This window comes from Bombus vosnesenskii, unplaced genomic scaffold (genome assembly GCF_011952255.1).
Source record: "Bombus vosnesenskii isolate JDL3184/JDL3185 unplaced genomic scaffold, Bvos_JDL3184-5_v1.1 scf7180000013340, whole genome shotgun sequence".
In the NCBI taxonomy this organism is placed as follows: domain Eukaryota; kingdom Metazoa; phylum Arthropoda; class Insecta; order Hymenoptera; family Apidae; genus Bombus; species Bombus vosnesenskii.
The window spans coordinates 18,480-32,946 of NW_022882977.1; the positions used below are offsets into that span (position 1 = coordinate 18,480).

General features: G+C 31.4%; 4 protein-coding genes across 14 annotated transcripts; 2 read left to right on the forward strand and 2 right to left on the reverse strand.

The window, feature by feature from the left end:
- The first annotated feature begins 1,721 nt into the window (after positions 1 to 1,721).
- On the forward strand, positions 1,722 to 3,434 carry LOC117236149 (dnaJ homolog subfamily C member 24-like). Of its 7 annotated transcripts, none has more exons than XM_033498870.1 (2): positions 1,722 to 1,793; positions 2,356 to 3,434. In XM_033498870.1, the coding sequence occupies exon 2, from the start codon at positions 2,450 to 2,452 to the stop codon at positions 2,870 to 2,872; it is 423 nt and encodes a 140-aa protein (XP_033354761.1). In that variant the 5' UTR covers positions 1,722 to 1,793; positions 2,356 to 2,449; the 3' UTR covers positions 2,873 to 3,434. The 7 variants fall into 7 exon arrangements, with proteins under 7 accessions (XP_033354761.1, XP_033354759.1, XP_033354755.1 ...); XM_033498868.1 differs by having other exon boundaries at positions 1,734 to 1,808; XM_033498864.1 differs by lacking the exon at positions 1,722 to 1,793 and adding an exon at positions 1,807 to 1,854.
- Positions 3,435 to 3,700: 266 nt separating this feature from the next.
- LOC117236136 (F-box/WD repeat-containing protein 7) lies at positions 3,701 to 8,989 on the reverse strand. Of its 5 annotated transcripts, none has more exons than XM_033498835.1 (9): positions 8,651 to 8,989; positions 8,500 to 8,540; positions 7,674 to 7,910; positions 7,368 to 7,597; positions 7,175 to 7,277; positions 6,567 to 7,085; positions 6,080 to 6,487; positions 5,233 to 5,548; positions 3,701 to 5,136 (listed from the first exon to the last, which is right to left on the reverse strand). In XM_033498835.1, exons 3-9 carry the CDS (start codon positions 7,881 to 7,883, stop codon positions 4,973 to 4,975), a joined length of 1,950 nt encoding a protein of 649 aa, XP_033354726.1. In that variant the 5' UTR covers positions 7,884 to 7,910; positions 8,500 to 8,540; positions 8,651 to 8,989; the 3' UTR covers positions 3,701 to 4,972. The 5 variants fall into 5 exon arrangements, with proteins under 5 accessions (XP_033354726.1, XP_033354728.1, XP_033354729.1 ...); XM_033498837.1 differs by having other exon boundaries at positions 7,674 to 7,834; positions 8,651 to 8,988; XM_033498839.1 differs by lacking the exon at positions 3,701 to 5,136 and having other exon boundaries at positions 5,249 to 5,345; positions 5,440 to 5,548.
- Positions 8,990 to 9,339: 350 nt separating this feature from the next.
- On the forward strand, positions 9,340 to 12,363 carry LOC117236141 (vacuolar protein sorting-associated protein 4B). Its single transcript, XM_033498846.1, has 6 exons — positions 9,340 to 9,733; positions 9,822 to 9,933; positions 10,046 to 10,422; positions 10,559 to 10,826; positions 10,947 to 11,389; positions 11,494 to 12,363. Exons 1-6 carry the CDS (start codon positions 9,710 to 9,712, stop codon positions 11,593 to 11,595), a joined length of 1,326 nt encoding a protein of 441 aa, XP_033354737.1. The 5' UTR covers positions 9,340 to 9,709; the 3' UTR covers positions 11,596 to 12,363.
- Positions 12,306 to 14,364, reverse strand: LOC117236140 (pyruvate dehydrogenase [acetyl-transferring]-phosphatase 1, mitochondrial). Its single transcript, XM_033498845.1, has 4 exons — positions 14,070 to 14,364; positions 13,872 to 14,013; positions 13,264 to 13,740; positions 12,306 to 13,132 (listed from the first exon to the last, which is right to left on the reverse strand). Exons 1-4 carry the CDS (start codon positions 14,199 to 14,201, stop codon positions 12,450 to 12,452), a joined length of 1,434 nt encoding a protein of 477 aa, XP_033354736.1. The 5' UTR covers positions 14,202 to 14,364; the 3' UTR covers positions 12,306 to 12,449.
- Positions 14,365 to 14,467: the final 103 nt, after the last annotated feature.

Genomic DNA, 14,467 nt, shown 5'->3' on the forward strand with positions numbered 1-14,467 from the left:
CTGAACTCATCATCCTCTAGTCAATACCTGGCGCCTCTTTTGTCTACATGTGATCATTCTGTTTACACATCTCTGCTGACTCTTCTGATTGAACAGAATATAGGTATGTACGGGTATGCGAAATTATAACTTGGATGGACTTGGAAAAAGTCGAGTGGTCTCACTCGAGTATCTCTACTCTTTGGCAACGTCGTAGACCTTTTGTATTTTGACAACTTTTATGGTACCAGAAGTCATTTTTAAAGGTCTTTGTAAGCTTTTGCAAGCCAAAAAACAATGAAAATGCATTACGTTGTAATATATTGTTTAAACAAATGGCTTTTTAAAAAATCTGTCCATTGATACCATTCCTCTATGTCCCTAAAATATTTTAAAATTTAGCTATGTGAATAACTTTTAAATGAATTTCATAATGCGACTTGTTATATCTCACTTGCTTCTTTGTTTTTCATTCTCGACAAATTTATAGCAGACCGATCAGTCAGATAATAGCAATCGGAGAGGAAATTTCCTCTCTGTAACAATCAATTTGTAGAAAGTTAACAAATTTTAAATTACAACGTAAAAGAAAATGTCGAAATGGTTAAGAATGGAAAATACCGAACGAAGTAGAGAGAGATCATGATGTTTGTAAAAATGCAAGTAGTGGCATTGTTCATATATTTTTTCTTATTCAATTCAAAGGTTATGGGTTTATTCTAGCTCATACCCCGATTGTAAACAGATTTTACGAGTAAACATGTGCCATAATGACCGGTGACACCGAACTCCCTCTGCGTTCTTGTCTATAACTAATTCTAGTTCTAGCAGCAACGTATAGATGGTGCGTATCATGTTTTGATTGGAGTAATAAGTGTAGGAAGTATGGTCTTATACACATGTTTGAAAACTCCAGTGGAAGGGGTAAGATTACTAATGTCAAGCGTTGTGCTTTACAAATCGGCCACCATAGAACGCTGCTATTGAGAAGTTAGGATTCCGTATGTAATGCCATCTTTCTGTGAAATCATTGAAGGAATTTAAGAAATTTAAACTAAGCCATTAAGATTACTCAATGACTAAACTAAACTAATTTTCATAATTTTTTACCATCTATTTAAAGTAAGTATGTACATCCATAGTATTTCATTTGATACAGAAAAATGTTGTTTAAATGAATATTAATTATGAATTATTTTATTATGAAATGTATATTATTATTTCCAACAAAAACGTTTAACAAAATTACAGCTTCCAAATCAATTACGTGCACATGTTTGACGTGTATATTGGAAAGTAAACTTGTTTTTCTATATTTTTAATGCATTAAAAAATTGTATAACTATTAACACTATCTATAGTATATGTAAATAATATCATCATCAAAATATTATTCATGATTGAAACATTTCAATATAATTAAATTTTTTATTAAAAAAGCAAAATTACTGTATAATTTTAGAGTTTACGAAGATTTTTAATAAGAGGAAAGATTTTATATTATATAATATTCATTAGACAATAGTTAGATACAAAATAATAATAATATAATTATGATAATCATATAAACCGCCGTTTCTTCCTTCCATTTGCGCTGGTACTTGGTCCGCCGTGAGTCCAGTTCACGACAGCATTAAGGAAAGAGAAAAAGAGACAGAAACAATCAGATCCGGGCTATTTTTACATGATGACGTTAAACTACGAATCCTACCTTCTCAATTGAAACGCCTTGCTGCAGACAAATTGACCAATATCGTCCGATTATTAAGAGCTTTACCCCCATCCCGGAGTTTCCAGACTTATATATGACCGTGGTATGAAGTGTAGATATATGTGGCCATTTCCTAAGTTCTCGCGAACGCGGGTTTTGATCAAGTGAATTATATATGTACATAGAATTAACAAAACATAAATATTATTTGAGATTATCGTCTTGAAGACAAGTAAGTAAAGTCAGACAAATGAAATAAAGATAAATTTATGGATGTCAATTTCAAATATCTTATTAATCAGGTAGTGGAATTTTTTTGTAGAACTATTAAAGAGCTACATAACTCTTACATAATTTCGATGTGTTTCTTATAGTTTTTGCAGTGCATTTAGTTTTCTATGTACTTTTTCCCCAACTTGTCGCGCTTTTATGTTCATTCCTCAGCTTCATAAAAACTAATTTTAACCAAACAGCCTAAAATTTGACAAAAATGATCAGATTCCTACATAGGAAAGAAAACTGCATAAAAATCGGTTCAGCGGATCTCCAGTTATAACATAACAGACAGACGTTGCGTTTTATGTAATATAGAGATAAATATGTAAATAGATGGTTATACGCGTATGATTGCGAATTCATTACTTAAACGAACTTAATATTTTTAGGTTATGTAATCTACTCATATTTGTCCTTTGTACTTGATTGTCTTCAGCAATGATGATGTCTTATGTGCATACATATGTGACGCTATAATCCGAAATGATGGATTTAATGAATTATTATGACATACTTGGTTGTACCAAGGAATCAACATTTGAAGATATAAAATGTGCATATCGTGCATTAGCTTTGAAATTTCATCCAGATAAAAATACAACAGAATTTGATAGTATAAAATTTCAATATGTGTTAAAAGCTTGGCATGTTCTGCGCGATCCAAAGTTGAAAGAAGAGTATGATGCCATACTAAAGCAAGAAGAATTAGATTTGGAAAATATTTTAATATATGCAAAAATATGGGTGAATGAATTGGAAGAAATGGATAATAATAAAGACATGTTGTCTTATCAATGCAGATGTGGGGGATTATATTGTATTGAGAAGCAACATATTCAAAAGAAAAATCAGATGATACACGTTCCTTGTTCAGAGTGTACTCTTTTTACTATCATTGAAACGTAATACTTGTATGTAACAGCTAATGACATTAGGACAGACACAAGGTGAAAAACATATAATTTAAAATGCAGCAACATTTTCTATTTCTTATAAAAAATGATACAACAGATAACACATCATTACAAATATAAACTATTGAGCAATATACAAATAAAAACACGATTCTTAAAATATCCTAGGTTCAATAATAAAAATTGCATTTACACAAATTGTGTCTTGCATTAATAATTGAATTTACAAGACTTATTGTCAATCAGAATTAACTGTTTGTATAGCTTATGTAATTTCTGTAATGATAGAGTTTGTATAAAAAACTAATTTACTATAAAAATCTATAAATTTGCAATTTATTACAAATTTCTTAATATTTCTTGCTTTGGAAAAATTTGTAATTTAATTATGTTTATTCTTGCATGATAACTGATTTTATGTTATTCAGTTGATTCGTGCATATTGCACAGGATAAATTTGCAACTCTTATTATTGCACCATGGCAAAACCAGACTTGGTACTAATGTCGAAATCAATATTTTATTTAAATATAGACAATCCAATTAAATTACTATCACGAATATTCGATTAACCCTGGTTGTTTAATCGGCGAACAATAAATAGCGAATGATTTTTGAACATGTTACGCATGGAAAATTAATCAAATACTATAGTGGTAAGTATTTGACAATGAGCAGATACAGGCGCGTAAACTTTTTTGTATTATTATATTATAATCATTCTTCTTAATTATATTTGTAGAATGATTATAGAAATAATAAAACATCTATATTGTTTTACAATATAGAAAAACTAAAAAGAAGTTTAATAAAATTTTTTTATACAATAATTTCATCTTGCATGTATGCTTTATACATTATGAACAAATTATATATTATTTTCTTCTTGCAACGTATATGTAATTGTATTTATAAGATTCAAAAGAGAGAGAAAGAGAGAGAGATGCAACATATTATTCTGCGTGTATCTTTAAGAAATCTCTATCTTATGTTTTACAATTCAAGGACCCTTGTAACGTGTATAATATAACTGATTACTGAAATTCTCTTTTATACCTGAAGTTAAAACATGAATAGTTGTTTCCTCTACGTAACACGTTCCCTGATATTCCGATTAATGAGTAACATAAGAAACTGGTCCAAGTTCCAATGTAATATAACATTATTATTAATAATGTAGTAGAAATCGTTATGATTCCTCCAAAATATACTTTTGAGTTAAAAAATTAATTGTGATTTATATAATTGTATGATTTTGTACGAACAATTTAGATGATAGAATAAAAACTGATACAAATAAAACAAAGTGAATAAAAAGCAACAGCGTTCATTTCGGTAAAAAGTCATTAAATATTGATTATATCATCCAATAAATTATGCACAATTCCCATGACTAATTTAATTAACATAAATGGAAAATTTAAATAAGCTATATAAAGTACAGCAAAGAAGAACTTATTGTACAAAGGATATTTTTACCATTATTTTCTTTTCTTTTTCTCTCATCTTTTCATTCCTTTTATTTAGATCTTTTATTTATTTTTTTCTTCCTTTTCTGTTTCTCTTTTTTTTCAAAATGTGAGATTCTTTAAGCAATTTTTTTGTCTATAAGCTTGACAAATATGGTACGAAATTTTTCTTTTTCTGTAATTTAAAAATACTTTCCTAAACGCCCATACAAATCGTTATGTGGAGTTAATGTTCATAGTGGGCTACCTCCCATGTAAATTACTAGCGATTTCTTTTAAATTTTATAACAGCAGTAATACAGTAATACATTTATAAGCTCCTCGTTCTCCGTAATTTGTTGAGTCTTTAAAATCTCATATTTGTACACCACGATTAATACACTCCATAATTAATATAATTAATGCCTTCGGTTTAAATGTTCTACCACTTTGGAGATCATTTATAACAACTACCGATTCAGCGTCTGACTTTTTACGATCTCTCTTCAAATTTTCGACATACATTCTTATCACAATCACACCATGTAATACATGTATCATTGTACAGTAGATTGGTTACGCTACCTAGTTAGAGTATGTACAGAGGTCGTAGAAGAGGGCAGTTTTATCCACTGAAAAGTGCACTATTTTACCTCTACATCAAAATCGAGAACAAGAAGTTTGGTCTCCTCCGTTCCGTTACGGCTACCTACTGCACACACCAGTTTTGTATCACTTGCACGTATCCTCCACACAACACCACCACTTCCGCCGCTTTCCAAAGCAACCAAGTTTCTAATAAAATCACCTAAAAACATGATAAAAACTTTAGGAATTCGTCAAAGGAATAATTCAGGAAAACAGAAAGAAGAGAAAGGCAGTAATGCAGTAAGGAAAAACGCACCAGTTTTAACATCCCACAGTTTAACTGTACCATCATCAGATGAAGTAATTACAAAATGGCTGTTGAACTGAAGGCAAGTGACAGCAGACTGATGCTTATTTGGACCAGACAAGGTTTGAAGGCAGTGACCACTAACAATATCCCATACTTTAACAGTTGAATCTGCATTTCCAGATACTAAGATATTATTACGCAATTCCATTCCCGAAGTGAGCGACTGATGTCCCATTAATGTATGTCTACATGCACCAGTTTCAACTTCCCATACTCTTATGCTTGTATCCAGAGAACCGCTAACAACATGTACACCATCAAACTAATAAGAAGAAAGAAAGAAAAGACTGTATTAACACTTCTTCATATATCTATATTAAATAAATTTAGTGCTGTCCAAGGTATGCTTGCAATGTAAAACTATTTGTCCAATGAAATGACAATATCTAAAGAAAACCAAAATTTCATTACAAATAATTATTTCAATTGTGAACAGCATCAATTTAAGAAATATTATAAATTACATATTTTTCTTAATATTAGATTGCCCGAAAAGTTTCTTTCGTTTTATAAAGAAATAATATATGCACAATGTTTTTTGTTTTATATTAGTTTATTCAATTATTCACGAACATAATAATAGGAATATAACGAAATGGATCATACCTAATTCAATAAAATAATATAAAACAGAAATTGTTGTTCATCTATTATTACCTTATGAAACGAAAGAAACTTTTCGGACAATCTAATATATATTGTATATTATTGCAATATATTGTATCGCATTAGTTTGTATAGTTTGTATTATTACTTTTATATAATTCGTATATACAATTTAATTAATGCTTACTTGGAGAGAATAAACACGATTTGTATGTCCTTGTAAAGTATGAAGGCACTCCTCGCGTTCCGGATTCCAAACCTTAACCATATAGTCGTAGGCGCCACTGACTACTAATTTTCCATCATATTGCACACATCTAACAGCTGCCAAATGGCCCACAAGCACGTGTAAACATTCGCCAGTATCCACTTGCCACACCCTTAAAGTCGCATCTCTACTACCACTGACTACTTTATTACCATGTAGATGCATACACCTTACTGTTGATGTATGTCCATATAAAGTATGAATGCATTGACCAGTTTCAGCATTCCATACTTTCAAAGTACGATCTGTACTACCACTAATTACAGTAGTACCGGACATTTGAGAAGACCATACACCACCAGTATGTCCAACTAATGTTCTTAAACACTGCAAAATATATAAATTACAAAACAATGTTATATGATAATTTTCTATCTTATTTCCATAATTATATTCTTCAACTTACCTTGCCTGTAACGGCGGACCATACTTTAAGAGTATTGTCATCAGAACCACTTACTATACGATTACCAGAGAACTGAAGACAAGTAATAACATGGTCATCGTGTCCTTTTAAAACCTTTGGTGTACGAATAGGTTTCGTTCTCCAATTCATTTTTATATTATGTTGTCTCATATATGCTTGTTTCCATGGGGATGAACAATTGCCGGAATTTCTACCATTCTTACGTTTTATTTGAGGCAGATCCTTCAAATCTTCTATACCAGCTGCTCTGCATTTCTCTTTCCATAGTAGATTATCGTCCGCGAGAAATCGCCAATTACGGCATGTTTGAGCAGCACGTAAAAGATCCCTGGGTTCTAGGAAAGCTAATACCGACAAAGCCAACTCTTTTGGCAACAACGATATGAAGTCCCTTTGAAATTGAGGTTCAATAACCTGCATCATATGTCGTACCTGTGTTGGTTCACACCGTTCAATTAATTCATCTATAGCTAGCATTCTCTCTGCATTTGACCATCTCTGAAATTAGAAGCAATATCTTTAGTATTTAAACAATTAAAAAAAAGAACAAAGAATTTTCTTGATCAAACTACTTAAGTTTCTTATACCTGAAACTGAAGAAGCCAATTACTCATTTCTGGCGGAGGATTATCTTTTGTTGGAATAACACATCTCATATGTTTACTTTTATCATCCAATTTCTTAACAATCCTGCAAATAAAAAAACTCATGTACCACAAGCTATCTCCTTTTGAAAATTCAAATTGCATTTCTCAATGCTCTTTTTTAATTTATACTTACATCGAATGGGATTTGTCCTCTGGGTTAAGTTTTTTACAAGGTAAACTAGATTCAGTATCACTTTTGCGCTTCCTTTGTGGCTGAACAACATCCAAAGGAACACAGGTATGTAAAATGGGACTATGTACTCGTTGTGGAAACGACTGTGGTTGAGATGATGAAAGCGAACATGTATTACTATCAAGGTCCGGTTCACATTCTGCATCGCAAAATATTCCTGTATCACTGATCTAAAATTAAATTAACCTGGCTGTATTGAGGTGTAAATCTTTTATAATGTGCTGTAGTTCACATAAAATAACTCACTTCACTTTCTTCTTCACTACTGTCATCTTCATCTTCTTCCTCACCATCTTCCCCGTAATCTTCTGATTCTTCATCTTGTGCTAATAGAGAATGCATAGGTTCTAAAGAACTAGGTCCTGGAACACCTTCAATGCCCTCTATAGGACTTGGACTTGTACCACCTGGTTTATTATCAGTTATTTTATTAGACGATGAAGAAGGGACAGACATCACTGGCTTATGTCCAATATATATTATCTGGATATAAAAAAAATTGTTTTATCTTCTTTTTATAACAGAAGTAATTGTATTACTTCTAATGTACATAATAATTTAAAATCAATTATGTATAATATAAAAATTTATGGAAACAAATTATGCATATCGCTTAAGATTTGTGGTATTTATATTTTCATAAAAAATGATTTTCTTGTATGTAGTATCTCAAATTATATTTGTAATACTTTATATGTATAAGCAGTTATGTTAAATATTTCCATTTAATAGATTATGACCTGTGAATTTGAGCAGCCTGAAAATGGATTAATTTTTGTAATAAAAGATTGTCTCAGTATATATCTAAGTATATGTTACATTATAATTGACATTTTATCAATTGTCTAATATAAATGAATGTAAATTTGAAATACAAAATTACCAAGAAATTATAAATTATAAAACTTGGGGGAAGAGAAATTAAATGGAAACTATATTGGTATTTTAATGTCTTTTTCATAAGATTTTTTAATTGAAGAAGAAATTTAAACAAAGTATTAATAGCATTTCACTATCAATTATGTTCACGGAGAAAAAAAAATAATATTCGAAAGTATGCAAAACTCCTAACCTTAGACGAATCCTAAAACCAAGTTACATTTGGAACATAGCCTAGAATAATAAAAGGAAGGACCGGTTAGCCACACCCTTAATTTTCATTAGATTTTCACAAGAAGCAAATAAATAAAATAGAAAGTTAGGGTTGAACAAACAATTCATACTTAGATCAAACGTTTCTCCTCAGTGGCTTCCTTATTGTAAAACTACTATACGACGATGATCCAAGTTTCTTAGTTTCGATTACTGTTTCTATCATATGGTGGCGGTACGCATTTTTCGTATGTCGGTATTTTGTTAGGTTAGAATAGAATAAAGTTAATTTTTGGGCTAAAGATTTAGGCCAACACAAATGTTGAAACAAAAATAAGTAATAGGTATAAACACAGAAAAAGATCCATCGGTAGCTCTCGGTAGCTCCGAGGTTTTTATCTCTTCGGACTCGGTGCTTCGTAGACAGGTAGCTGTTGCACATGCGTTCCCGTTTATAAGCCGCATATTCATTGCTGTCCTGTGATTCAGTTCATACGTATGAATCATACCATATTTTTCGCAAACATAAAAATCCAGAATCTAGACAGTAAAGTTAACAATCAATTCCGGTACCTTTTCTTCTCGTCTTCAGAATCTTCAGTGATCAAGGAAAGCACTTTCAAATTCAAAACAATAATCAAGTCAAATACTTATTTATTTTGAATTACTGACCTTTTATCTTTCGTTTATAAAATTTTCATATATCTATACAAAACAATTCGTTAAAATTCGTTTGAAGGTATTTATAACAATTTCTATAATATTATTTGCATATTTTACATATATACATATGTACTTAAGTAAATACGTAAGCATATTGTTTCGTATATTGTATTTTATGTAGTATCGTAACTATATCTTTAATTGATTCGGTAGAACATTCTGTGAACGGGACATTATTTAATGTTCTGTATGATTAAGAGTGCGACGGTTTAAACGGTGTGGAGTGTAGAAGATAGTCTACCTTCAAGAATTTGTTTAAAAATGTGTTAGTGAGATATGTGATATGTCAAGCAGTGACGTTGGACAACCTAATTTTGAAGGTTATCAAACGAAATAGAATATCTTTTTGATGCGGTAGGTCGCCGTCTCGATCGCTGTTTCTTTTTTCTTTATTGAGACGCTGCGTCTCATCGTGACGGTGAACTACCGTGTAGCAAAGGTTAGATACAGCTTAAAGTAATATTAGAATGGCTTCAAGTACAATATTGCAGGTGAGCTATTTAAACATGTTATTTTCATTGTTTTTGTTTCATGACTAAGTTAACAATTGTAATTACAAATGTATTTGGTGTGTTATAGAAAGCTATAGATCTGGTGACTAGAGCTACTGAAGAAGATCGTAATAAAAATTATGAGGAAGCACTTAGGTTGTATGAACATGCTGTTGAATATTTTCTACATTCTATTAAATGTACGATTGTTATCAGGTTTCTTTTATAATATCATTTTTCTTTTTTCCCTTTTTTATAATAGTATTATGACAAAAATGAATGTGAAGTTATGCTATTGTTTTTATTTTCTAGATGAAGCACAAGGTGACAGAGCTAAAGAGAGTATAAGAGCAAAATGTACGCAGTATTTGGAAAGAGCTGAAAAATTAAAGGCATATTTGAAAAAAAGTAAGAAGAAACCTGTAAAAGCTGGTGAAGATAATTCTAAAACTGAGGATAAGAAGAGCGATAGTGGAGACAGTGATACAGATAGTGATCCTGAAAAGAAGAAACTTCAAAGCAAACTGGAAGGTGCGATAATTATTGAAAAACCAGATGTTAAGTGGAACGATGTTGCCGGTCTTGATGGAGCCAAGGAAGCTCTAAAGGAAGCTGTTATTTTGCCAATACGTTTTCCCCATCTGTTTACTGGAAAACGGATACCATGGAAGGGTATCTTATTATTTGGGGTAACTTTTACATAAGTACAAAATAACTTTTAGGTAAAAATTAACTATAAAACATGACTTATCAGTAGCAGGATTTTGCAATTTTGTCTAAGTAATTTACAATTATTTTTTTCAAGTAATTTCAAGATATTTTCAGCCACCAGGTACTGGTAAATCCTATCTAGCAAAGGCTGTTGCAACTGAAGCTAATAATTCAACGTTCTTCTCTGTGTCATCCTCGGACTTGGTAAGCAAATGGCTTGGAGAATCTGAAAAACTTGTCAAAAATTTGTTTGAATTAGCTCGTCAACACAAACCCAGTATCATATTTATCGACGAGGTGGATTCACTCTGCTCGTCACGTTCCGACAATGAATCCGAATCTGCAAGAAGAATAAAAACAGAATTTTTAGTTCAGATGCAAGGTAAGCGAAATATTCGAATAAATTGTTGATTTGTACATATGTTGACATATGTACTAATTTCTCCGGATACGCGTTGTTATGTACATAAATAAAATATGACATGGTAAATTGATTCATTAGGTGTTGGATCAGATAATGACGGTATATTAGTATTGGGAGCTACTAATATACCATGGGTGTTAGATTCTGCTATTAGAAGAAGATTTGAGAAGAGGATTTACATTGCCTTACCAGATGAACAAGCTCGTGTTATAATGTTCAAACTTCATTTAGGAAGTACTTCTCATTGTCTAACAGAAGAAAACTTTAAAAAATTAGCAGCTGCTACTGATGGTTACTCTGGAGCTGATATAAGTATTATCGTACGAGATGCTCTTATGCAGCCAGTTAGACTAGTTCAAACTGCAACACATTTCAAGCGTGTAAGAGGACCATCACCAAAAGATCCTTCTATTATTGTGGATGATTTATTGACACCATGTTCACCGGGAGATCCAGCCGCTATTGAAATGAACTGGATGGAAGTTGAGGGTGATAAATTGTATGAACCACCTGTAACTATGGTAAATATAGAATGTTTTTTATTTCCATTGAATTATTTCAGTCTTATCTTATAAAATTTTTAATTGTAATCTATTATATGGTATAATTTACTTTTCATATTTAGAAAGACATGTTAAAGTCATTAGCGACTACCCGTCCCACAGTGAATGAAGAAGATATGGCTAAATTAGAAAAATTTAAAGAAGATTTTGGTCAAGAAGGTTGATACTAAAATTTTTTTAATCAAGTTGCTATATACTTCCAAAAGTATCTTTCTGTTATACATGCACTTGCCTTATGTCTTGTTTGATTATCGACATTGCGATACGTAATATTTATACAAAAAGTTCAAACATACATTGACTCAGGCTTTTATTTTCAAACTTTCTTTTCCTTCAACAGTCATTACACGATAGCAATGCCAACATTGCGAGCTTGATGCTTATTTACAAATACTGTTTGTTAAAATATAAAAATCGCAGAATGAACGATATATATTTTGTGATGAAAATTAGTTACATTTTAATCTGCAAAAAAAAGAAAACAATAGACTATTTTTTATTCAAAAGCGCGAGAAAAAGTTAAAATGCTACCGATCCATAACGTAATATGTAACGAATTCTGTGCGTTTTTAACTTATATAATTATTGCTATACTTGTACCTAACAAATTAATTGTACAATACATATATAGGATTAATAAGTATTTCTGAACAATGTTTATGATTGTAGATTAGCAATTCATTTGTATGTTTTGTAATTTTAATTTTGCTTAAACATCAGCGACACGTTATCAATGACATTTGCATTCATTTTTCTGAGTAAGTATAAATTATACTAATAATCAATTTGAAACGATTCGTTAAATTACGTGAACGCGATTACATGTAGTATGTGATATACATATGTGTACGTATATCAAATAAGCAAAATACCATTTCCATGTGTAAATTGTTTTTATTGTTAATGAAATAAATAACAAGCTGTACACAATAGAATTTCAGTTTTTCCTTCAAGAAGCCTAGAAACAATAAGAATTGTGAAAGATCTTATAAATGTAACAAGAAAGTTTTCTACTGATTCACGGAGGGCAGTGTCTTAAAAATTCAGAGTTCATATAAACCACTGTTATTGTAATATCGTCACGAAATATTCGTACAACTTCTCCTGGTAGTGTCAATAATTGTGACAATTTAACATGATCGATTCCGTATTCCGTACCACCGAGTGCGTTTCTCAATAAATGTGTCGCTGCATTACTATCAAGAGGTTTCTTTTTCAAGCCTTCTTTACGTTGCAACAACATTTTATGTATTTCTGATAATTTCATATTTTTACGGGGCAGCTTCAATGGGCTCAATGTTACTTTTCCACTCATATGCTCACCTACTAAACGTACAGCTTGTAAGGGTGACATTAAATCCCATAGACCATCGCTAGCTATTATAAGAAATTTATCTCTTGGTGTTAATCTATGATATCTAACTTCTGGTTTCGCTGTCAAGTATGGAGGAGTATAATAATTCGGTGGAATTGCTGTTTCACCGAAATATGGCGCCACTACTTTCTCTAAGATTTGTTTGCTCCATTTGTAGCGAAAATCACCTAACGAACGAAGGGGCGCTAATTGTCCAAGTAGTCGTTCCAATTTAATTACAGTTGATTTTTCGTTCGATGGATGCTCTGATAGAATTCTTTCGACTTCTGCACGATTGTCGGTATTATGTTCGACGGTCATTAATTTTGCAGACCAATCATCATTTTCTATAATGTAAGATAGTAATACTAATAACAGTGATGATAATGATGCAGATATTAAGTAGTAATGACAACAATAAGAAAACTGTATATCCATTTCTCATAAAATTACAAAGTCTGATAATTACATCTCATACCAGAAAGTATGCCGAGTACTGCTTGGCAATCACCCACTCCAGTGACATGAAGATGTGGACCATCTATGTGCGCAACAGCTGCTACAGCACCAGACATTGCAACAGCAAGAGTTGTAGCAGCACTGCTTTTACCTAAATTTAAAAGTGCTTCGTTCGACAAATCATTATCTAATCTGAGAAATGCATTCTCTAAAGCTGTTTCCATTTGAAATTCTTTTGTACATCCCATTTCTATTAAGTCCTTGACAAAAGTTAAAAAACTTGCTTGATAAAGATCTCTAATTTCAGAAATAAATTCCACTTTATCATTGAACATTTGAAGAAGTTCTAATTTATTGCTGGAGTTAACTGTGTTGAGATACTGTTTTAGTAATTTTGTGGGCAACAAACATGCTGATATATAATGAAAAAGTCTCTTTGAGATAATTTGTGCACATGTACGACCTCCATGACCATCAAACACACCTAACAATATTCCTAAAATAAATTTGTGCTTTTGTTGTACATAATATGAAATTCGTTGTGTCACTAATTGTAAAAATATAAAAGTATATCGAATAATTTGTGTATGTATAAGTTGTTTCCAATGTTTTATACAACTTCTGTACCTTTTGTAAGTAAACATTGAGCCTCTGATCGAGTATCTTCCATAGGATTATTGGATGCCAACTGATTTGAATCGTAATATTTTATAGAACTTTCACCATCAAATTCTTTGGTATATTCATTAGCTTGCAAAATTGCTGTAACCTACAACATATTTATAAAAAAGAGAGTTTGGAAAGAGTTTGATAAGACTATATTACCTCTTGTGGTGTAAGCCGTGGCAATGCCATATATAATCTGTGAGCACATTTGTTACTACTCCATTCATTATGTCTAATGCATACATTACTGACAGTTTTAATTAAATTACTGCCAACGTTTTGTAAAACCATTCTATTTCTGCGGTTTTGCAGTATATTTGTACTAGCACATTTTCGTGCTTTTACTTCTACAGCACATTTTGTCTGCCTCGCACTCGCAGGTTATGTTAAGCTCCTATCTTTTGCAATGTCTTTCTAAGAATAATTGTTGTTATAGCAGCCGCATATACGATATATGCGCACGCGTACAAATACGGTCATGAACAAAAGTATTAGTACACTCTTTAAAACAGAATAACTTTTTTAAAATGGAACCAAATGACTTAGAAGAAGTTAGA